This window comes from Zosterops lateralis (genome assembly GCF_965231275.1).
Source record: "Zosterops lateralis genome assembly, chromosome: Z".
NCBI lineage: Eukaryota > Metazoa > Chordata > Aves > Passeriformes > Zosteropidae > Zosterops > Zosterops lateralis.
In genome coordinates this window covers 67,613,507-67,639,827 of record NC_139800.1, presented here as the reverse complement: position 1 = coordinate 67,639,827, position 26,321 = coordinate 67,613,507, and the positions used below count along the sequence as shown (strand labels likewise).

General features: G+C 36.8%; 1 protein-coding gene across 1 annotated transcript in view; it reads right to left on the bottom strand.

Annotated features, from left to right (window-relative positions):
* Window positions 1-8,315: 8,315 nt before the first annotated feature.
* Window positions 8,316-26,321, bottom strand: part of FBXL17 (F-box and leucine rich repeat protein 17) — a gene marked incomplete at its 5' end in the record, with an annotated part of 269,863 nt that continues 251,857 nt past the window's right edge. Inside the window, 2 exons of the mRNA XM_083884234.1 lie at window positions 8,316-9,276; window positions 22,311-22,453. Coding sequence (XP_083740360.1) covers window positions 9,139-9,276; window positions 22,311-22,453 — 281 coding nt within the window. The 3' untranslated portion in view covers window positions 8,316-9,138. The remainder of the gene's footprint in view (window positions 9,277-22,310; window positions 22,454-26,321) is intronic.

Here is a 26,321-nt window from a genome sequence, read left to right as displayed (position 1 = left end):
GGCCAAGGGGACACAAATCCATATCTCCATTTTGAAGGATCATTGGATGGTGAGCCCTCAGCAGCTCCCTCAAGCCTGATCCCTCGATCCAAGAGCAGAGGTGGCACACAATGGCTAGTGATTCCAGCTTCCAGCTCCTGTATGTTGTTCACTTGGAGACTACAATAGATCACACAATTTTCAGAGATACCCTATGCATCTATGGGCACTTTTATTTAAGAGAATAAAGTCAAAGTCCGCTCAAAATTAGAATGGTAGCAGTTCTACTGTTTTATATAAGCTTTTGGTGGATCTTAATGCTTTGTGACTTCAGCTACAAAGGAGATTCAGTATTACTGAGTGTTAGCCCTGCTACTGATGCTAGTACAAATGTTAATTCTGAGTACTTAGTACTTAACAGTAAGTATCTTCCAAGCAAAGGGTCAAGAACAAGGTGTAACCAATATGATAAATCTCATTAACACATATGTAAGAACATAGATCACTATAATGACAATGAAGTGGCCTCCATGCTGTGTTTTAGCTAACTGATTTAAAAATGCCAGTGCAGTATCAATGGATTTAGATGTGAGTTTAAGAGTCTTGAAGACTGCAGTTAAAATACTTCAGGGGTGACTCCAGGCAGGCCAACACATTAAATAACAGTCCTTGAAATGTAGCTGCCAGCAAGTTAGGCTAGTGGTTTTGCAGACATCCTAAAAGGAAGCACGATCTACGAATCACTTGTTTCTCATTTATTTCACTTGTGCTTTCTGTCAGGAGAAAGACTTTTCCCTTTATTAGACAGCACCAAACAAGGGGAGGAAAGGACAGATGTACAGGCAGTGAGAAGTCCTTATTTTTGCTTTTATTGATGCAAACCTGACTTACAAAAGAGAAGTTTCTGTGGCCTTTATCATAACAGTATATGGTCACCTCCTGTTAAACATCCAATATGCCCCAAGGATTTACTCATATAAATGCAGAGGCTTTTGAAATTCTTACCCTTTCTCCTATACCCATGGCTCTTCTCTATTATATCCTGATGATGCAAAGAGTTACCCTTTAGTCACTATCTGTATCAAGGGTGGGTTTTTGTTTGTGAGTTTGTTTATTTGTTTGTTTCCCATTCATCTACTTCTCTTATTCTCACATTTTCACGCATAAAGGGCAATTTCCCAGACTAGAAACAAAGAGATGTGCTGATCTTACAGAAAATTTCTCTTCCTTTCTTGTTGCCATTGCCACTTCCCAAACCTATTCTGTCCTGTTGGCAAAGATCCTACATAGATCCTACCCAAAGGCATCTTTGTTTCTGCCAAGTACCAGATCTTACCCTTATGCCATGATACATTGTATGGTAGAACACTTTAAAAGTTAGATAGATTTGGTGGGTTTTGCTTCATTTTGTTTGTTTGTTTTTGTCTGTGTCTGTTTTTAAGTGGATTCAGACGTGATATTTCTCTCCTGTTTTCTAGAATACCAACCTAACTTCATTGAAAAAAATTATGAGAAGAGACACAAACATACAAAGGTGGGGAAAAATAAGTTTCTGAGGCTTGGTAATAATTCCAGTATTTAACAGCTGTCTGCATTTGCTCAACTCTACCTCTGCTAAGGAGATTTCCACCCATGAAAGATTTACCCAAAATACTTACTTTTCAGAGGCAATTTTTTCATGGGCATATTTCTAGAGCTTAATTTACTGTATATCCTTGCTGGAAGAGTTCTCAATCCTTTGCAGATGCAAAGTCACAGAGAGCTGCCTGGATATATATAATTTTACGTGCCTTGCAGATAGCTCAGAGATGCAATTGCAAAATCTGGCTCTCACAGACAGTTGGGAATTTGTGACAGCCCCTGAAGGACTCTGCATCCATAAACAAATGACCGGATTACACTGATCCATAAATGTGTTTTTCTCCTATCTCTGGCTAATGCAATACAAGTAGTCTTCCTGCTGTTAACTGTTTCTGAAGCCATACACAAGAGAACATAAAGGATGTGGCATATATTCAAACAGAAAGGTCAACAGGTGATTTGCTCTTTAGGCTGGCAAAAGAACTTCAACATCTATAGTGTTGAATTATCTAAGAACTAAACACATAAATATTCCTTAATTTAAGTTCTGTGCTTAGAAAATTTTGCTAAAAACTAGTGATTCATTCAGACCCTAAAGGTGATTGGAGACAGTCTGGTCTACGGCAGGAAAGCTCAACTCATGAACAAGTTGTGGGGATAAAGCTGCAGGTTGGTTTGCCAGCAGTTTCCTGCTCTGTTAGTATCCAGGAACCCTCATGGTGATGCTGCCTCCTGTACCCTCTGTCACCTGGTTCAGAACCTTTGGTGCCTTGCCCCAGACCAGGAGTCCCCTTTCTTGTCTGCCTGGCAGCCAGGGAGAGAGGCAGGAGGGATCCTGCATGAGGGCCCGTGGCTTCTGGCTGGGTGAGGGGCTTTCCCTGGCCTCTGCTCCACTGGAAGCCTGGAAGGGACTGCTGCCCAGCACGGAGTGAGTGAGATCCACTGCAGCAGCAAGGGGCTCTGGGCAGTGCTGGCAGGGGCAGGGCTGTGAGCTGGGACCCATGGGAAGCATCTTCTGACAGATAACCGCGCCCTGCAAACAACAGATGAGTCACGGGGCTGTGTCTGTGTGAGCAGATTGAATTTCCCCAGGACAGCTCTCCAGTGCTGAGGCTGACAGACACTGGACAACTCATGCCTGTGCCATTCAACCCTCCTGCCCTCAGGAAGCCACAGCTGCATCCAAGGCACCTAAGGAGATGGATATTGGGCATCATTAGCACTGAACTCTTTTACAGCCACAAGTCACAGGCCAGGAGCATTCCAGTGACAGCCAGAGTGACCTGAGAGTCCAGCTGTGCTCCTGGCACAGCTCTTGCTACCGAGAGAAATGCATTCACAGAAACTAATGCTGTGTCCTGAAAAATACAGTGCCTAGCCAAGGCAACTTCTAAGAAACAAACCCTTCCATTATTACTGTTGAGAAGATCATGAAGGCATTTGGACTTTGGACTTCTTTTCAAACTTCTGCAAGGTCATTAAAAGGTAATTTTGCTTTAGCTACAACCTCTTTGGTTGCTGTTAAAGATTTCCAGGTGTATTTGCTCCCTAATCAAGAAGCAAATCCTTACTTTGTTTCTCTTCAGGAAATTATTTTTTTCTGTTTTCTAGCTTTCTCATTGACCTTAGTACTTGAACAACTTTGAAAGTCTCAAGCAAGGTGATTAACGTTCACTACACTTCTTTCTCATTTGTCTCCAAGGAAAAAAGGATATGAAGCATTTTGCTTTGTGTATAAATACTACTGCCTATCTTAGAGAAAAAAATGCCTATCCCTTACAGCAGAGTTTAGTTTATATTGCTTCAGAGACCATGACTCATATAATGTGGTCCAGAGAAGTGACCAGAGATTAAAACAACAGCACAAAGACAACTCTTTAGCCCTTCAAAAGTAAGAACTGAGATGTTGATCTTGGTTCAAGGAGAAGCCAAAGCAAGGCACCTGGGACAAGTTAACTGTGCACTGGGAGTTAGTGCTGCTGAGAGTATCCTTGCAGCTTTCTCTAAAAGCTGGTATTTTGAAAACACCAAAGGCTGTAGCAGTTTGCGATAGGGTACATGATGAAAACATGAGATTATGAAATTTTCAGTCCAGGAGTCTTTATGACTTTACAGCAGCTGGAAATACCCAATAATCCTCATTTGTAAAATTTTTAATTTTAAGACTTCAAATGTTAATTTAAAAACAAACATTTTCATCAGCTATATATAGAAAGACTTCCCCAAATCTTGAAGAGGAAACAGTTCAGCTGGCTGTTTTTGTTGATTTTTGCCCCCAAATAAATTTGAAACATAACCCATGAGTAAAACTTTGTAATACTGAAACACTTGGATTTACCTTATATAATCCTGACAGGCTTTACAAAAAACAAAACCCATCCCTAAACATAAATTAAAGAATTTTTGCCTCAGTTTCTTTTTCACATATGTGAAGATGTAGCTGTCATACAGACTTTTATTTCCATGCTACCATGGAAATACCTATCTAGCTTGTGAAGGTATCTCCTGTTAATCAACCACAGCCACAATGCTGTGTGTGATTCAGCCAATTTATTTGTGTTAATCTGAGCATAATGAGACAAAGATCAAGAGGAACATCTGAATTTTTCAGTTCCTCAGCAACTCATGTAATCTACAATGTGTGGAAAATACATGCAAGAGTCTCTAGCACAGGGAGGCTTTTTGTAAAACAAGACTTGGAAACATAAGATCCCATATAATATGAGTCACAAAATTTGACTGTGTACCTACCCTGTTCAGACTGGCAAAGCACAGCTATTATTGCAAAGAATTATTTGGTTTTTCACTGGTGCCAGTCTATGGTATATTGCACATGCTCAAGCTTGGAGCATCGCCCAGGGTGTCTGGTTTGAAATAACAGCTCCACAACTCTGCTTCTAAGTGTATCAGAACTTGAAATAAAAATCTCAGTCACATATATACTGCCAATGTCTCAGGTCACTCAGAGGGAAAGCTGTAATAAAAAAAAAAAATTACAGAAGGCAAGTAAACATTGCTTTAAATATTTTATTGTAATGGACTCTTTAAATGAATCTGCTTTAAAGTGACCCTCTGTTAATATGGGGTTTCATAAATAAGCAGCATAAACCCTCACCTGCTTTAAAATACAAATCTGAATGTTTACAAGGTTAGATATCATCATATTATTTTCATGCATGCTCTTACCATTGTTGTTTTGCAAGACTTTATTTTGTTAGGAACCATTTCCTTACCAAGAGAGTGGTGAAACACTACACAGGCTTCCTGGGCAGCTGACCAATGCCCCAAGACTGTCAGTGTTCAGGAGGAATTTGGACAATGCCCTTTCTTACTCAGCACTGTCAGACACTTGGACTAGTTAGTCATATAGGTGCTTTCCAACAGAAATAATGTTTCCTTTCCTATCCTATCCTATCCTATCCTATCCTATCCTATCCTATCCTATCCTATCCTATCCTAATTATTTATTAGATGTTCCTTTTCTTGTTCAAGATCCTGTGACCTGAAGAAAGCTTGCTTTGGAGTTCCGTTTTCATAAAACCACTGTGTACGTGACCTCTTGCTTCTCTTGATTTTGCACCTGTCAACACCACAGTTTAAGAAGCATCACCAAGGCCATATTTATCTTGATAATCTGGATGGACATCATTGAGCTCATGAGGAACCCAGCTGAGAGCCTGAAAAAATTAACTTTTTGGTAATTATTTTAGTAGGTCTATTTTCTCATTTAAATGGGATGACATGTTTTCATAGAATCAAACAATATCTTGAGTTGGACCAGGTCTTAAAGATCACTTGGCTCAAATCCCTCTAACACTGGCAGAGAGCAAGTTGCCCAGAACTCCCTCTTGACTTCAATGCCCTCTTGATGGGGCATACACAGCTGTTCTGGCCAACCTGTTCTAGTGCTTCACCACCCTTACAGTAAATAATTTCTTCTTTATATCTAACCTAAACCTGTATTCCTTCAGTTTGAAACTATCTCCCTTGACCTGTCACTATATGATCTTGTAAAAAGTTATTCTCCATCTTTTATGTGGGCCTCCTTCAGGTACTGGAAGGTCAGATCTACCTCATCCTGAAGCTTTCTCTTTTTTTGGTTGAGCAATCCCAATTCTTCCAGCCTTTCCTCAAAGAAAAGGTGCTCCATCCTTCTCATCATCCTGGTGGCCTCCTCTGGACTTGCTTCAACAGTTCCATGTCCATCCTTTGCTGGGGAGCATGAGACACCGAAATGTTAAAGGTTAATGTCTCAATCAGCCCCGGGCAAAAGCAGCAGGTGATTTGCTGGGGGTAGATTTGCACCCCCAACCAAAAAGGGAAGGAGAGTTTTCAGTGTGTGGTGGCAAAAGAACAGCCAAGGTGCAGAGAGGGTGAGCCAGTGGAGGATGACCACGAGCAGAGGATGGCCACAACAAACCAATCTTTGTTTGGCAGAAAGCTGGGTTTGAACCAGGTAACAGAGGAGGCTGATAAGAAGTAGATCATGTGAAGTGGGACAAACTTTTTGACATGTCCATACATACCCCTTGCACAGCTGGCTCAAGTGTAAAACTCCCACCTAGGGTATAAGGACATTCACATGTAAGCCTGAAGATACTCATCTCATCTGATGAGGCATAACTGGCTCAACTACAGTTTCATTATTTTTAAGAGAAATACACTTCGTCTCTGTTCAAAGATTACTAGAATATGCCTAGTGGTACACAGAGCACCTGCTGAGAACAGAGGTATGCCATCTTGGATTTGGCATTTCACTAAATTTCCCACTAATCTGGAAGCCTGGGCAGAGTGAATTTGAATCTGCATGAGAAACATCACAGTAGCCATTCCCCCTGGTGAGACAAACTGCACGACAACACTCCCCTCCACTTAGCCTTTAGGTGGTGAGAGATGGGTGAAATGACCACCAGGTGAACTGAGTTAATTTTAAGCTTTAATTACACCTGGATTTAAAGAGTGAATGACTGAAAAGAAACATTATCTGTCTTTCTCCTACAAACATCTACCCCTTAATTAAGAAAACACTTAAGAGTTTGTCTTAGCCTTTCCTGCAGGCTGAACAGGTCCATCCTAGAAATGTTTCTGATAAGACAAGTGTTGAGCCACAGGTTACTCTATCTTAACAGCAGTTTCCACAAAGAATTTTAAGGAAAAAAGGACGTTTTTTTCTAGTAAAGTAGGCCTTTTGGACCTAGGGAATCCAGAAGCTGCCTATGAGTTTTTTGAGTTCACTCTAAGTTTTGTATATGAGAAAACAGGGGTAGTTTTTATTTTTAGAAGTGGCAGTAGCTTTTCTTCCACCAGAATGACATTTCCCCTGCATGATATGTCAAAGATGAAGGAGCATGCAGTATTATTTATTCCTCCAAAACTACTAGGAAATTAAGGAACTATCTGTGTCAACACAGCAGTCAGAAAAATTTATTTCCATTAGTTCTTATACCACATAAAACTGCAATTAATTAGTCACTGTGAGATCTATAGATTAGTATGTTCATAAAACTGAGAAATGAATAGTCAGTAAAAGGCAAAACTACTGGAAGTGATTTAAATGACAGAAATTAAAAGAGATGACCAACCAGGCCCATATTTTAAAAAATCCGTAGAGTTACAATACATTTTAGATTGAAAAAGATCTCTGGATGTCATCTAGTTAAACTCTGTCAGTCACAGGAGGGCCAGTTTACTAAGGATCATGTCCAGGTGAGTTCTCTCTATTCCCCGATGGGGATTTCAGTCTCTCTGTTAGTACAGTCTAAGTACAGTTATCTGTTACAGATAAACAGAAAACATCACGTCTTTCTTATTTTATTACAATTTATTGCAAGATCAAAGGTCTCACAAAAAAATAGAAACTTACAAATTGTGTGAACACTACTCACATGAGTGCATTTAATGCACTCATGAAGAGACATTAAAAGAAAATTGACTAAGATTCTGTACTATATCTGCAATATAATTCACTAGCTTTATTCTTAAAATATTGTTGCCATTTTGGAGTAAATAAACAGCATAGCATTACACATGTCCACAAGTATTTACCACTTATTTTAAACAAAATCTTTACGATATATATTTTTTTTCCAGAGAAATTAGTTCATCCCCATTTTGAAAAGTCTAATAAGAAAACATTCAACATCCTCACTGGAAGTAACATGAGCTGATGTTTCTGTTGTAAAAAATTATGCTATGGAAATCAACAAATAGCTTTACAGAGTTATACAGCCATACTAAACAAGCTTCTATGTTATGGTGCATTAGGCCTTCTGGATTAGCAAAACATTTTGACAATAATGGCAACTTTTCAGCTGAAGCTTAAGTATTTAATAGTTTGGATTAAAATGCTGTAACCTTTGAAAAACAAATATCCAGTGTTACACACCTGCCAACATTCTTAACCAAATTGTAATACTCTAAAGGTTAAGGCAACTCCAAACTGAAGCTGCAATGTCTGTATTTTCACAATTCTCTGCTCAAATTTAACTCCTTAGAATGCAATATGTGAGAGAATGAGAGAGAGGCTGTGTGGTACTTGGTTGCTGTTTGGTTTTAAATCATAAAGGTCCCACAAAGAAAATAAAACAATTTTTTTCTGTTTAATTTGGGTAGTGCCTTGCACACACTGTAGTAAGAAGGATCTGATCCTATAAAATGGTACCCATGATGGGGCTCATGTTTAGATGGCCTTCTCAAAGTAAGCACTACTTGCATTGTAAGATCCATTCTAAAATAAAACCACACAGGGAATGAGAGGAATCCTGTTATTGACTGACATTAATCTGAATTTTCCAATTTATCAACAGAACAGCATAGTCAGAGAAGACAAGTTAATTTACAATAGAGAGTAATTTTTTTCAGCCAAATATAATAAGCATTGGCAACTTATTTCTGATAGTTGGTGTATTCAGTTATTTTTTGTCGTCATGAAGTAGCTGTTTTTTATTGTTAGGGTGAGCACCATTACTCATGATTAAAATGTCAAGGTGGAAAGATTTTTAAATTGCTACAGTTTCTAATATTAAAAAAAAAAAGGAAAATGTTGATAAAAATGTTGATAAAATGCTGATAAAAAATGGTAATTCACTAGATTTTCTTAGATTTTCTTATTACTGTGTATCTCAAAACCTCTGGCATAGCTTTAGTAAATAAAATCATCAAGTTTAGTTCCCAGTTTCAACACAGGCCTCTGCTGATCAACTGCACTGGTGCTAGCACTGAGTTACCATTTACAGATCAAAGGAAACACACATGACCAAGGCAAAGTAAACAGAGGAAAACAAGCTTAACATCTATAACTCAAACTATCCAGAGAACTAGTATGAATCCACTTCAAGAGATTTGCCAAAGCCTTTTATAACTTTTATGCAAACAAAACCACAATGCATTTCTAAAGTTTTGCTTCAGTATTTGTACTTAGTTGTACAGTACATTAAAGTCAGTGTACAGCTTTTGCCATTTTACTGTAACCTCTGTAAACTCACAACTATATTGCATCATATGAAAGGTAATAAACCCTTCTGCAATCCCCATTAGATCTACTGAATGCAGCAGAATGGAACATGTTGGTACAGAAGGTTAGGAGCCAGAAGACATATTGGGTGTCCAGCCCATTTGGTAAGCCCGCTCCAGTGTCCTCTTGCAGTCTTGCAGCACAGTGCTGAAGGTTATATGTGGATATTGCTGCACCAGCTGCTCCACCGTGGCCTCGTTCACCTGCAATGGAAGAACAGAACCTGTGATATGCAGAAAGTGAATGAAAAGGGTAGCATTAGGCAAGCTAGAAGAATGGAGAAACTTTGGACTCCTGGGTGGGCCTGCAGGATGGGACTCCTCATTGCTACTATAGGTTTGGCTGCATTTTCCACAAAATAAATATACAGAATGTAACGTCTGTTAGAGAATGGAAAAAACCCAAATCAAACCCCCTGCTTCGATTTCATTGTAAAGGAAGAAGTTTTATCATCCTGATTAAACAAAATGCTGCACAGAGTAACAGATTTCTAACCTGAAATAGAAGCTATTTACTCAAAGTTGCTCAAGCAGACATACATTTAAAAACGTGAGATTTTTTTGCTTTGGAAAATGAAAATGGATTACATCTGTTAATTAATTAATGGTACAGTTACGGAGATATTTAAAAACACTAAGTAGTAACTCCACAATCAACTACTGAAATGAACTTGCACTGTATGGTTGCTATCAATAGGTCTGCAATGAAAAGTAATAGATAACATGACTAAAGATGAGGAAAAAATACTAATTATTCCATATTGCAGGTAGATCAATTACTCCTATATGTCCCCTTTTCCAAAAGGTAAAAGCACTGTATGTCTTCACATACATCACCAGCAAAAGAATTAATTTTAGCCTTCTTTTGCAAAGATAACATTGCAGAGTTGGGACCAATAATAAAAACATACAAGATGGTTGGTTCTGGAATGTCCCTCTTAAATCTGAGACTTCAAAATTAGCACCTTTATTCTTCGTAAGACAAGGTAATCAGACAAACCCAGCTAAAACTAACACCTTTACAACTGCAGTGCTGTGAGGGGATTAATTTGTCAATTATTTTAAAGATGATTGCAGTTCATATCACAGAGGTAAACAGCTTTCTTCAGCCTTTAGACAAATAAAAGATTAACCTAAGAACCATGACTTTTAGTTGGCTCTCTTTGAAATCTTTGCTGAACAGCTGGGCATTTTAAAATGCATTGATACTACAGTTACTGAAAAATCGACATCAGTAGCATGTACAACTGATGGCATTGTTTGCTTTTTCCTCCTCACTGTTCCACATTCAAGGCCAAAAGTGAAAAGCCAGACTGAAACGTTTACTACCATTACAAAGATCTGTCTTGCGAATAATATTTTAAAGCACGGTAACCACAGTATCTAATAATATTTTTGTCCTTAAAAGATAACAAGGAGAGCTTCCTTCTGAACAGTGATTGCACCCAATGACAAGGATAAATGAAAAGTTTAATACCCAGTTCTTCTACTTTGATAATAGAAATACTCAATCTTCATTGGAAGTTTCATCTAGCTGAGACTGACTTGGATAGAAAACTGGTTTAACTTCATAGCACAAACTGTACTTCTCTGGCAAATTGCTATGTTACAGTAACATCTTTCAGTGCTGAAAAACAAGAAGTGACTTTTAATAAATCAAAATGAAATCAGAGATAGCACAAGTCCCCCATAACGTTTGATATTTACAGCTGAATACATACTTGCAAACTGTAAGCTACAATTCAAAGAAATATTGCTTGGGCAGGAAGAATCCCTAAAGTAGCAGTAATTTGCTACTTTATGCCTATCCAAAAAATAGTCCAAAGTCTCTTTTCATTAGAGTTATGCTGCAGAGACCCATGGCAGAATCTATCACGCTACCAGAAACTTCTCTTAATGATTAACTCAGCGACAACAAAGAGCCTTACAACCGACAGCTGCTTATTTTGCTCTTTCTTAATGGGAAACTTGAAGAAGATGCATTATTTATCTACTAGATAGCTGCAAATATTACTACTACATGGATGTTATTATGATTTAGCACTTACCTATTGGGCATTATTTTTTAGAACAGCATGGATATTATGGCTTTAGAGCCAGTGTCACATGCATAGTCTCTGTTATAAGAAACAAATAAGGTGAATTCATTACAAAGATGATGCTCACAAACAGGAAGGTAGTAAAAGCTCTCCATGTCCTGATTGGCCTGAGAACATGTATACAAGGTATAATCTAGCTAGGTTTAAGCTGATTTATTTACTACCAGGCTAACTTAGGCATGGCCCATGACACTCAAGAAGACAGAGACATTACAATGGTATCTTTTACTCTTCACATCTATGAAAAAATCTATGGTAAACCACCTTGCACTAACAGCTTGTCCTAGTTTTTTCTGATACAATTATTACTAGATAAAATAATATTTTATAGAAATTGTTGCCAGTTGCTAAACAGAAGAGGGAAGCTTTTGGCATTGAGCGCCAAATACAGTTAAAAAATAAACATGAATATGAAGAGGGCAGATAGAACCATTGAAGAAGTGTCACTGACAAAAACAGCTGTTTTATGACCAAAGCCTGAAGAGTAGAAGCTTTTCTCCATTTTTTACCAGAGCATTAAATAGACATTTTAAATTATTAGTTTGATCCTGGGCAAAAACTTGTATTATAACTTGTTGTTAAACAGCAAAGTAATGACAAATCCTATGGATGTATTTGGAACCATAACACTGACAGAAAGAAATTACTTTGACCTTGAAAAACTGAGTTTACTCTCACGATAAAGGAAAAAAAATATCTTAAGTGATTGAATATATGTAATTTTAAGTTAAATATAAGTGCTTTTAAATCTAAGAGTAAAAAGCAGTTAAAAAATATGTCAAATTAAGTTCAGTGTAAGATTACAGAACGGAAGAAGGAGAAAAAAAAATTGGTAATGGGACAACCAACCTGGATCCAGAGATGAGAAAAAAAGTATTCCCTATCAGAAGATTTTGATACCTTTTCTTCACCATAAGAAAAGTCAGGTTAGACACTAAAACGGTGAAAAACTTTCAGTATTTAAAACTCTCTGTACTATTGGACTAAAACTGCACTATCCAAAAAAATAGGAAAAGGAGAAGTAAAATTTTATTCTTTGTTAATGAATGTGAAAAGTAATATCTAAGTCAACTTTGTTAGTATCCTTGCCATCATTTCCCTAGTGGTAGGATTAAGATGAAAAAAATCTTATGTGCAGCCATTAGAACAGAAGCTTCTGTCTCTTTGTTAAGATCAGCCTGGCTGGTGATAAAACAGAAGTACTGAATGTAATTACCAAAATAAGTTCCTTACACAAACAGAGCAATTTTCCCTTCTGAGCTTAAACATTCTTGTTCAATGAATGGAAACTAAAAATCTCCACATCTTAATATGCTGTAAAATGCTATATTTTTCTTTCACAGTACTTTCCTTAATCTTCATCTTTCGAGTTGTCAAAAGAAAGGCTACTGTCTGCAGATAAACTACTTAGATTATCTAATACATAATCATTCATCTGAATTTGAACAGTTTTTCAATTATATTTTAACACATCATGAAAGAATGCAGCCTGTATCATTAAGAATGAAAGCAATAGGTTTGTGCAAATCCTGGTCATCAAACAAAAAACCAAAATAACACCAAAGACTGGTGTGAAAATTATTCCTTCTGAAATAAAAAAAATTATCACAGGCCAAAGAATAGCTGAAAAAAAACCCAAAAAGGATAAGATGGGTTACAGCAAATGGCAAGACCAAGTGGTATATTTTCTCTTTAACTCCATTAGAGAGTTACCTAGAAGTTAAAATTTTGAATATTTTTTCCTAAAGACATGTAAACACATACTGCCTACTTCTCAGAAGAATGTACTTGACTTTGTGACAAATGTTATCTGGGGTGAGACCTCCTTAACTTCTTCACCATCTAATGACAGTGTGGTTGTGCAGTGAGTATTTAAATATTATCAGTGCTAGAAAACATTTTTCATGTGATCATTAGGAGTTCCTCTTGGAAAGAAGAACAAGAACATATGAACATTTCTAGTCCATGTGAAATGCAACAGTGGCAAAAGGGTTTTCCAAGTGCCTCTTTGCAGAACTTTCATTGTCACTCTGCTACGTACACATAAAATGCAGCTGAAATACTGAGAAAAATGGGAAATCAGTGCTCAGCACTCTTACTCTCCCTTCAGGTAAAATGATCTGCCCAAAACAGAAAGCTTCCAAACCACCACCAATCTGTAAATATTTTTCCCAGAATAAATTAACCAACACTTATGAGCTGATATTTTCACGCTCAGAGTAAACTGAAAGCCACTCACAGTAAAATATTCATTCATATTTGGATGTGGCATGCTATATTTACTCAGCTAGTCTGATTGCCAGTATTTACTGATTTGGTGCACCACTTGTCTGACACAGTGCATCTTCAGAAATTTCTGTTATGCCACCTTCCACAAGTTTTCATGAAAAATTCAAAATGCAAGCAAGAATAGTTATCAGGTAATATTTTTTTTCCTTTTGAATGTGCTGTGTCATTTGCTGCTAAGGATAATTTCAGCATTGTTTTCTTTCATTTCTAGATTCTAAAATTAGGAATTTATAAAGAAATCAAATTATTCCAAAGGGCTAAGATCTCTTTTTTTTTAACCTTTTGTTTTCATTATGTTCCTACAACAGATTTTATTAAATTCAAAGGATTAAGTCAAGTTTTCCTAATCCAGTTAAAGTAAATTAGGGATTACATTTGAAACTATCAGCCAAACTATGTATTTCTTTTTAATGAGACTGATACTTTCATTCACAGCTCAGGAACAGAAACAGAGGTATAGGGACTTTTCCTAAACAGGACTTTCCTAGTTACTTTTCCTTAGCTTGTCTTTAGCTGATACCATGTCCTGGAAATCTTCTTTGGGATTGAATATTCTTTCACTAAATTGCCAAGAATTGTAAGATTTCCTACTGATCTCCAAAACTCCTCCTACAGGTGTATCAGGGTCAGTCTTAGAATGCAGTTCTGACTCTAAAGCTATTAAAATGTGCCAAGAACATCTGTGTTGTGTTATCTAGAGCAATACTGAAAAGCAAGAGTAGAGCCATCATCTGAACTGCAAGTTTTATGCAGCTCTACACAGTGCATGAGTATTCACCATTAATCTAAGGAGTTTTATTAGTCTTTTTCAATAACAAAACCTAAAAATCTTCACATCTTAATGACTTCAGTTTAATGACCAACTCATTTGAAAATTGAAAAGAAAAAGTTATCTCCTTTCCAAGTTAATAATTGAAACCAATAAGCAGTTACATAAATAAAAAAGCTAAAGCTTGCAAAACTGGATTAGTGCATTACTAGAACTTTATACAAAAACCTGCTCATGTCCCTCAGACCACCATTCATGGATGACAGCTGAAATAATTTCTACATAGTATCTAGCCTAGCCCTTGGAAGGGGCATTGGTTGATTGATTTCTGACCAACACAGGTTAGTATCCACAGTTACACAACTTTACAGACCAGTCATTAATAATAAAAAAAAAAAGACCAATTTATAATACTCCGAGTCAGCAATATCTGCACAGAAAGGCATTAATAATACATAGAACTGCTAGCTTAATCTTAGAAATCTAATACTTGCAAAGAATTTTAGGGAAATGTTAGCAGCTGAGAGGTAACATTCAGACAAAAAGATTTTGAGGGCTGCCATACAGACAGTTAGGTTAGAAAAATGGCACAAGTATTATCATTGCATTTCTACATATGAAGAATCACAAAATCAACTTCACACAGAAATGCAAATGGATTTGTCCCCAGAGGGCTTTCTTACAATATTGCTGATATTTTTACTTCTGGAGTGGTATTGCAGCATTAGGACTACTGAAATTTGTGTGCACTTCTGTCTCAGGTACATACAGAGTGCTATTGCACGAATGCCAAATTTTTATGCAATGGTCAAAGAAATTACTTTATAGTCATTGTCTGTATCCATAATTATGGAAAATACTTTATGTTCCTACTGCTCTAATGTTTTACAAAAAAATCCAACATATATACACTTAGAGTTATAAGCAAAACATTTTCACAGTCTTCCTCTAAGTTGTATTTTGCTTCAAGTGAGTGTCTTATAAAAACTGTACTTTGATTTCTTTTTCTGCTAATAGTTGAATGAATTATATTCTCAGGTGGCCCAATTATAACTGTTGCCTGTGGCCATAACAAAATTAAAGATTTCTGGAAACGTTTTTTGTGAAGTGCAGTTGATCAACTAAGGCAGACATATTCCACAGAGTTTCAGTGACTGCCCTCATGCCCAGGGGCAGAACCCTTGTTTAGGACTTTGACAAAATAACAGCACTAGCGATGTTAGAACAATATCCTACAGTCCAAATAAAGTCCCTTACGACTTGAGAAAAGAATGTATTTTGACTTAGAGGATGCTATTATTGAAAAAAAGAAAAACAATCACATAAGCATCCACATACAAACACTGTATTTGTAGACTGGTAAATAATGAAATCGGCAAGTATAGTCTGATGTGCTATTATTATGACATTTGACAACTTAATTGTGTTAAACTTTAGCAATTAATTATCCATTTATATTTGTAAAGGGGAAGGAGTAGGTAAACAGAATTATCTGCAATCTTTTCTGCCATGTGAATTGAAATAAATGGAATACACAAATCTTCTAACATTCCATGGTAGCACTTCTGGAAGGATTTCAGAAAGTGTGGCAAGGTTGCTTGTGGAGTGTACCTACTTTACAGTTCTTGTTTAAATCTCATCTGAAAGGAATGAAATTCATTGTTCTGGTTGTTTTCTCATGTGACTGCTATTGCCTCAAACTGCCAGTCGACTGCAAACTAGCAACACCTATTTCAATCTCTGTGAGGATACACAGTTTCCTGCAACACACTATTTTTATTGAAGTTGTGTAAGTAACAAAGGTTTCACTCTCAGCTCTCTTTGCTTATTGTGAGAGTTTATTTTTCTATTAAATTAGATAAACCACCTTAAAGGAGCCCTTCAGTTTGGCTGGTTATTTGGTTTGCTAATTCTGCCCATTTCCTCAGATGAACTTCTAGACTCCACCTATAGAATATTTCCAGGTAAAAATACTACCAGTATTAAACACATTTTAAAAATTTGTTCTTCTAAAGGTTGCAGTTGATAAAGACCCAGATGCAGTAAAATTACAGTGGTAATTTATATGGTGATAAATATTCTTTCAGATGACTTGCTGCCTATTGAATTAATAACACTGAATATTTTCCTTCCTATTTGACTACATTAACAATAATTTGAGCACATTACTGTAATACCTGTCAAAATGATGGCACGTAAAACTAACAGAGAAGTCTTTCTCAGAAGTTGCCAGCTGGCAAAAATAACTGGAAGTTCCAGGGAGCAATCCTTCTAAAATAATTTTGCCCCTGCCCCACCTTTTTTTTTTTTTTTAATTTTTTTTTTTTTTTTTTTTTTTTAATTCATAAAAATGCTGACCAGTTCACACTGCATTCTTCCTTATTAGCTGGTCTTACCATGATTTTGACCTGTTGATTAGCACCTGAGGGCCCATCTTTCTATGAGAGAATGACATGGTCAGGTGGGTGCTTTTTAAAAACAAGGACAATTTCATTAACTCTGGAAAATTCCATCTTCAGCCCAGTACTGTGGAACTGCTGCAGAGAGATCAGCTTGGATGATAAAAATCTTTTAGGAAAGAAACAGTTAAACTAAAGAGGAAAATCTTTAGCTTGTATAAAAATCCTTTTTTGTGTGTGTGTGTTTTAGCAGATGCTTTCATTTACACGCATAATGGATCTGTTATCCTAGTTAGCTAGGGGGAATACGCCAAAAGTAGTATTGTTCAGACTTTTAAAATTGTTGTATTGAAAAGCAAAGTGAAATATATGCTATTCTTCTTTTGTTGTGGGATAGCTGTGGTTTCTTTTTAATGGGATTCACAGATCTCATGAATCTAAAATCATTATTCATAGATGTATCAATTGCAGCTCCTACATCATACATATAAAATTTAAAAAATACAGCAATTCCTCTTTAATATGCAGCAATGTACTTGAACAAATTATAGTAATTTAAGAGAAAAAAAGGGCTACAGAATTTTTCTTAAAGAGAAGGATTGGATATTTTCATTCCCCTTCAAATCACAAAACCATAATTTCAAATCTCAAAATGAACCCCTTGTAATATAAAAGAAGAAATGGTAGCAATTTGGCAGGTTTTCTGATCAGGCTAATGATAGCATTTTCTGAAAGTGGAAGGCAAATTGCTGTGATAATTATATTAAAACAAGACATGGCTCTGTATTCTCACTATTCTGCCATTGATTAAGAACAGTTTAGCCCAAAAGTATATTTGAAATTGAAAGATGTATCTCTAGAACCTAGAATATATAAAAGAGCTAATACTCTTTTTCACTTACCTTCAGACGCAGACTAGCTGTGTAAATTGAAAGCTCGTTACTGACGGATAAAAATGCCTCTCTTAAACAACAGGATTAGCATTTCTGTTAGGCTAATGATTTGCGATATTCGCTGAATATGTACTTACAAATATTTTAAAACAGGCTTTGTAGAAGGACAAAGTGATAAACGATATTAAAACTCCACATATTGTCTAAAAATCTTATTCTTACTCAAGATGCAAATGATTTCTTAACTGATCATTTTTATTTTTAGGGATCATTTTTCTTTCTTCCTCTGTCTGGTAACAAAATAGTTCGTCATTTTGTCAGTTCTACTGACCATCAACTTCTGAGCTCTAATATCTCATCAAAACTAGAATAGGAAATATATGCTACAATTTATCTGAGAAAGTAACCTGGAATAAGCTACAGGCTTTCAGAAGTATTTTCATGAAATGCAACTGTATCTTTTTTGAGAAATTAATTTAAAAAATAGAAAGAAAAAAGCAAGGTTAAAAAAAAAAAGGCAAGGAATAAGGGCCAACATGATTTATTAACTAAGTTGTATATTCTTTCACAGTCAACTCTGTTAGACTCTCTTCACTTCATTCACACATAGTGGTGAATATTGGATTTTGTGGCCTCTGTTTTTCAGTGTAATTTTTCTGCCTATTTTCCCAAGAAATGTCTCCTGCATTTATGTGGGAGGACTGCTGATAACCACTACAAATTGCACCACAGTTATAGGAAAAGGATCTTGAAATATGAAAATTGTGTGTGAGAAAAGTTACAGGAAGATTATTGTGACACATTGTTCAACCAGTCAAGCTATCAACCAGAAAAAAAAGCCCAAAACAAACAACAAAAAAACCCCAACAAATTTTCAGTCCCTATTTCTTAGTTGATACTCAGCCATCTTCCCCAACGGTGAAGATTATTAATTGCCACTATTTAAAGCTGTTTCACTTCCTGTGAGAGCACAAGAAAGAAGTGCTATAAAGATATCTTTCAAATGAGTTCTAGCAATAAATATAATAGAGGATATCACTCTTTTCCTCCATGTTTTTTAATATGAAATAGAAAATATACCAAAATAATTAATTAACTAACTGGAAGTAAATAGGATCTATATTAGTCTAAGGGCAGAAATGTACAGCACACTGTGTTCAGAAAGAAAAACTTGAAATGTGCATTTAAATCTGTCATTTTGATGTAGGCATCATTTTATGCCCTTACGATGCAAGTAAAGCTCTTAGAAATTCTGATGTCAGTGTTTGTGGGAGGAAAGAAAGCATCCTGTAACTGCCCACACCTATCTCAAGGTACTTAAAGTAATTAAAGGAAAGGTTCAATTATCTTTAAAATATCCCTTCCTAAGCTGAGATAAAAAATACAGACCTACAATTAAAATTTGATTGGAAGAACAGATAGTCATGTTCTTTTTCTGCTGTGGGGAACTAATATTAAGTGAACTTAATATAACCCCTTGTTATGCTTTTCTCGGTGTTTACCGGGGTGACAAACCAAGAGCTGCTGTGCCCCTGAGCAGCACCAACCCGCCATGTGCTCCCACACAGCCACATCAAGTCCTAAAATACAACCTTGGGCTGCAGCCCCCAGCAGCACAGCACTCCTCTGTGCAGAGGAACGAGCAGTTTGTGGCTGCACCCTGCTCCCAAAGCACTGTGAAGAGGTGATGTGAAGGAACGAAGCCTGGCTTGCTGCCCCTGGGAGCGTGGCAAGGCGCAAACACAGGCAGCAACACTGGAATGCAAAACAGAAATGTCTTTTCTTTCCTGCCTTTTCCAATTACAAACATCTAAAATGTCCTGCTTAGGCCTTAAATAACTACTGATTTTATCTATTACTGCTTTCATAATCAGAATGGCAACATTTTCTTTCTGTGGAACACATGACTTGTGAAGTCCTGAGTGCTGCCTGGCGCTTGCACAGATGCACACCTACCCATGTACACAAACATTTATTTGCACAGTCAATAGCCTGTCCTGTGAGAGAGATCAGAAGGGAGAAAGTGCCTAGTTGCTTCAAGTACCTGTTCATGTTGGTATGCAGACAAGTGGGGAATTCTGTTGTCCAGAACACAGGTATTTAAAAACATTTAGAGTGTACTCTTGATCAGTTTCACACTTCAGGAGGTCTGGTCTCTCAAATGTACTCCATCTGATATAGAAAAGTTCCAACTGAAATACATGCTCTTATTATGATGACCTCATGGTAAAGTCAGCAATTTTTTATGACATTTCTCAACACAATGTCATCCATTTTAAGGCAAAGACCATATTGCTCCTGTGGTGTGCATGTTAGATGCTAGGAAAAATGATAAAAAGAAAGGTCATGGCAATAGTAGTTTGATGAAAAATGAGCAATTTGATTATTTTCATGGTGTGGATCAATAATGCACTGCATCTACTGAAACACATTGCCTGGAGGCACTTGGATAATCAATGGCATAAAACAGAGACTGCCTTTACCCAGGCTTGCAGCCTCTCTTGATCTTTCTAGGGAGGACCCTTGACGCCTCTAATTTATGTCAAGTGCATATCAAAGAAATTCCAAAGAGCCTGGCTCATAAAGAGTGTTTTAGTGGTACCCATTTGAAGTCTACTTACATATGTTCCTTATGTAACTGTGTTTAAATACTTCCCTTCCAAATGCCGGGGAATTCTGAGAAAGGCATAAAAGCTACCTGGTACTAGCATAACAGTCAGTACCACAGAAAAGGAAGACTGGTTAGAAGGGACTAATCTTCTAACCTTCTCTTCACTGCAAGCTGACAACAGTACAAAGACAAGAATTTTGACTAACTGAGAGTCTAAATAAACCATTTTGCACCACCCAAGAATTCTCTTTAATGATGTGCTGGACACTGACATTTTTAATTTAATAGAGCAGCCACTGGAAAAAATTAGTTCTGCATGATATTGGGGAGAGGCAGTTGAGAACACAATTTTGTTCAGTAATTTCTCTGTTCATTTACAGTGGAAAAAGGGAGTTGGCATCTTCTAGCTGCCAAAAATCCCTTAAGTCAAGGATACTTACTTCATTCTGTCTGTGGAGCTATTCTTCCCATCAAGGCTTTGCAAACAAGAAAATAATTCCCAGTGGTAGTCCTGCTACTACACTGTTCACTGTAACAGCGTTTATAAATTTCTTAACATCTTTTAGCTAGCATACTTTGAATAGTTGCAGATGCATGCATGCATTTGCAGACACACAGTCAACAGTGCTTTTCTATCTTCCCTGAAGCTCTTAAGTGATATTTTTTTCCCTTTTAGCAGTTGACTTCCATAACAAAAAAGATGTTGCATACTCCTCTAAAGAACTAGAAAAGCATTTACCAGCAATTAGAGGAATATAGACTGTAGCACGTCTACAAAAACTACATATAGTTTAACTTATGAGGCAGTAAAGCTTGTTTTCAACATCAAGATCATTGATTTTCTATAGCAGTTGAAAGCAGGATAAAATTATTGCACTTATTAGATTGTAGTTGATTGTTCAACATTAGCTAAATTCACAAAATAAATACATGTGCAGAAGTGGTTAGATGATTCTGGGTCAGGTCTAATTCCCAAGGTCAAGTTACCCTTTTAACATTCTCTAAGTACATAATCTTAGCACAATCCATCAGAGATTCTCAAACTCCTTTTGTCTGTTGGCTCTTATAAAACACTAATGTTTAGGAGATTAAGTGGACTCAGCTTTGATAGACAGAGCAATTCTTCCAAAGTGCTCAACCTCCTCCCAAACTGAAAACTGCCTAAGGCTGGCTTTGCAAAATGCTCTTTCTAACTTTACCATTGACTTGGACATTATTATTCCTTGCCACCTGAACTACTGCTTTTTGTCACTGTCTTCTATAGTGCACTGTGAAGGATGCAAGGTAATGGTTTGGAGTATGAAGTTTCTTAGACTAAAATCTGTTTTTCCATAGAGTGTATCCAATCAGAAATTCACAAGTCTGAGAGATGCCTATGATGAGCATCATAAGCCCCACATTTTGTTGATGATGGCTGGGAAGGAAACAATCCCTGCAGGGTTATGTGAAGACTTGAGGTCAGAGACTCTGGACGTTCAGTGACTTTTCTTTTAGCTATTTCTGCTGTGTTCCCAGGCCTCTTGATCACACTTCTAAACAGGAATATGATGTCTGAAGGCTATATACAGGGTGGAGATGGACTGCCTTCTCCTCTTTTCTTGTAATGATAAAGTGCTAAAACTCATAGACATTCTTACTATACTCCAAATATAAAGCAACATAGTAAGAAACTAAGTATTTTTTTCTCTTTTTTGGCATTATGGTTTTATCCAAATCTTTGTTCAAAACCATGACATTTGGTCAATAGCATACATAGATATATATAGAAAATTGCTAAATCTCTCTTTAAGTAATGCTGAAGATTTTCTTTCTCCTTTCCTTTTAAGAAACAAAGTAGTCTGTCACAATTATAACATGACATACCAACCACTTTCAGACAAAAATATTCAAAACTGTGTGGGGGCAGATTTTACAAAAACTTTCGTGAGCATCTCAGGCTGTGTAACCTAAGGGTGTATTTTGAAAATCTACATCAGCAAACATTTTTAATGCTCCCTCTTGTCCTCTGGGTTCCTTTTGAGAAGTGTATGTGAACACAGCACACCAGAACAGTTGCCACAGTAGTGAATACTGAACGTTTTCATTCAGAAAAACATAAATCCTGCTGCCTCCCTCACGCAAACACAGGAACACTCTCACACTCAGAATCAAGTACAAGCTTAGGCAAAGGCTCCTTACCTGATCACATCTCATCAGTCCCAAGTATCTGAGGGATTTGCTGCGCTGAGCAATCTGGGTGGCTCCACGGTCCGTGATCTCTTTGCACCATCCAACATCCACCGTCTCTATTGTCATGCTGTACCTCCCAATGGCTATCAGAGCTGGAAAGACATTAAAGGCATGAAATGCACACCTGTGCAGATACCCACCTCAGCTCCACACACACACTGAGTAAAGCTGAAACTGAGTTTTGAGAATCAGTTGTCATGCACTTTGTATTTGGCATTATATTTTATAATTCTGAACTTCAAACACACAGATAAATATATTTTCCTATATATTTTTCTACCAATCAGGATAAATAGACCAATTAGCATATATATTCTATACAAATTCTTTTAATTACTTTTCTTCAGAAGAATCAAGGATCAATAATTGAAACTGAAATAAATACAGATTAAAACCAATTCTATCTCACTTTTCAGAGAAAATAACTAACTCTGTACTACTAAGATTTTTTTCCCAGGAAAATAATACTATCAAGACAGCACTGAGATTAACAGGACATTTTGTGAGTCAATAAAACATGGTTTTAGAAAACCCTGCAGGAAATTTCATGTCATACATTCTACAATTATATTCTAAAATTGTATTTTTTCTCACTGTTCATATTGGTGATATAAGAACAATGGTGTGTCTCACTTTCAAGTTTTCTTCACAAACACTTTTCCAGTAAAAATAAAGAAAGAGTCAAAAATGTCATAAGAAATGAAAGGAAAAATTTGAACCTTTATTAAAGGAAAAGAAATAGGATCTGGAAGTTCTGAATGGGCTGAGAGAAACCACAAGGGATATGAACTGGCTGGGAAGGTTTTCTCATGACATAACAATGACACAAAAGAAACAATTTACTGGCACCCTGGCCACCATGGACTATAACACTTCTTAGACTTATGGACTCAGGAAGTCAAGCTGGAATTTATTAACAGAAATTTTAGCAACTAAAAATCTCAGTTTAAGAAAAAAGGCCGAGGTTTCTGGTGTAGAAGTCAGCAACCTGCATATAATCAAGGGTAGGATGTTCAGTTTTTAACTCAGGTTATAAGGTAGCTGTTAAAAAGGAAGATGAAGGAGTGACTTATTCCAAGTGATGTGTTTATCTTTAAAAAGCTGACTTTTCAGCAGCTATGGGGCTGTTCTGTTCATGGTACATTCCCAAATGCCAGGGAGAAAAAAAAACAAACCAAAAGAGTAATTACGAAGAGCTGGTAGCTCTTGATAAACAAGATATCGATCTTGGCTAATCAGCATGTAACTGGGATCCAGAAGGAGAGAAAAAGAACCCACCTCACCTTCCAGTGGTTCTCCAAAGAACTGTATTGATGGTGTACAGCAGTGAGGGTATTTGGATTAATTATAAATATCTAGGTGGACTCAATTAGCAAACAAAATGAGCCAAAAGACGCCAGAAACATTCTCAGAATGTGGAAGGGGAAGGAGTGCATAATTTCTTTCTTGCAGTTTTCCAAGAAGGAAAATATTAAATGAATTTTGTTAATGAAATACTGAATGTATGATAAAATCACCTATGTAGTTTCATTATGGTTTCACTGATATTTGTAGGACAATACCAACTTTCTGGTCTCTTTCCAGCTCATCTCTTCAAAACAAGTCTTAATTTTGCTATATATCTACATCTATATGTCAGAAAATAACCTTCGTACATTTATTTAGACACGTTTCAAAATATCACTATAATAGAAAGTATGGATAGTCAGAAACTTTCTGCATACATTTTTCAACAGGAAAAGCTATAGTAATTATAGATTATTGTACATCCATACAAAATGTTATAGACTTGAAGTAGTGCAAAAATATTGAAAGCCTTCCACTACATTAGAATAATGTAAGTTCACTTGATTATTTTGCCACTGTTTGTAAAGTTGCAACCATATTTTGCTATTTTCAGTACTTCACGTAAAATTAACAAAGAGAAGAACATCAACAGAGAATACTTCCATGGAAATGCCATTAAAGACCACTAGAACACACTGACAAAATCTGTCCCCAGATTAGCAGACATCTCTTTGGAAAACCAGATATTTTGACAAGAGTGTACAATGTTATACTGAAGTTATATACTACTACAGTTCATTGCAGAAGAACAGGCATGTGGACACACAATCAGTATGATTGAGCAGAAGCCAATTTATTGTTTACCTTAAGCTACAGCTATAGGCTCCAAGCTGTATGTTTAGCCATCATTTGGTTGGTCCCTTTGGCTTGTCCACGAGGTGACCACGTGTCCCTCAGGACACCTAACTGGTCAGAGCTCATCATCACATTGTGCTTCCTTTATCTAGGTTTTACATTCCTGGTAATCTATTTCTCAGGTTCTTCTTTTTTTATTTTAGCCCTGTTTTTCTCAGTAACCTTGATGAATTTCTGAGGGTTCTGATAACAATAACTGCAGGTGGTTTGGCTGGGGCACATTCTGGCCCAAACTGTTCAAATACATTGCAACAGTTCATCTATTAAACACAGAAGGTATGACATTTGAAAACTCCAGTGGGTCGTATTTTCTGGAAATTTCAATGTGTGCAACTGCACCCTTACAAGAACACCCTGGGTTAGAGAAAACACTATTCAGTTTCCATCAGCATGCAGCAGTGGAAGAAAAAGAATCAGAAGAAAGTGGAAGAAATGAGAAGTCGTGAAAACACATGAAACTGCCACATCCTGTGGCAAGGAATCCTGCAGTTCAGGATTCTCTCTTCTTTCAAAAACCACCTTCCCTTGTGGGAATGGTTCCTGGAAATCCCAACAGACTGTATCGACCAGGTCTTCCTTATTGTTTCCTGACTTCTTCAAAGCACTGAAGCACAACCTCTCTTAACAACAGCTGTGTCAATTCTTCTTGGATATATTGTATTTATTCACATGTTCACTAACTTTTTATATTTCATATAATAACTAACTTGCCTTATACAGATGCCAGATTTATCAGTTAATATGTTTCCGATTCTCCCTGAAATTTTTTTTTTTAAATACTTCTTCAAGGCAATCCTGTGGTAGTCAGGTGGGTTTAAGCGAAGGATTACACAGTGCAGCTAAGAACCTGGCTATTTCATCCCCAAGTTCTTTTACTGAGTACACACACCTCTCCTGCTTGTATGAGCAAAATACTTTAAGCCACAAGTTTCAGCTAAGAAAATGGTTGCACTGCTCAACAGCTTTTCTTCCTCTCTGCATTTGCCCACAATAATCAGAATACACTGCTATCCTTCAAAAGCCTGGAAGTAGTTTAACAAGGAAACAAGCAAAACCCTTACAAAACTAAGTTTGAATTCCGTGATTGAATCAGCAGTGAATATTCAAAAGTATGTTTCAACACTAATGACAGCCGGGCTTAAAAACATGGTCAGCAATCAAAGGGAAGAACCTGACATATAGAAATTCAGTAGAGAAGGATACACAAAAATCCTCCATGTAATTTGAAGATACCGGCTTTGACATATGAACCTCTCTTTTCTCTCTTTTTTTTTTTTTTTTTTTTTTTTTTAATACTTAATGAGGCATCCAATTCTTTTTTCTTTTTATACTCCCATTTATTTTGGCAAAAGCAAGATATCATATTTCTTTTTCCAATGCTAGATTTGTGGAATGGAAATCAGCTGATGTACAGTTTCTGCTCTGCAGAAGATAAAGTGTAATGTCTCCAACTGGAATTGGAAAATCACCCCTACAGCCTTGAGCTGTATCAAGCAAAACTGTTTCTGTTTGTAATGGTACTTGGTTGTATCTGAGAAGTTGAAAGGATCAGGTTTGTAGTGAAGGGAAACATCTTTTAGACGATCAGCTGGAACAGTTGAAAAAACCAGACAAATTCCATCCTTAGTGCACTACCACTAACAGCAAACTGTAATTTAACTTCACTGTATTTTAAACTGATTAAGTTAAACTGACACATGTAAATGCATCTGCTACTTCAGACAGAAATGTCTGTCAGAGGAAAGGCCTCTTCAGCTG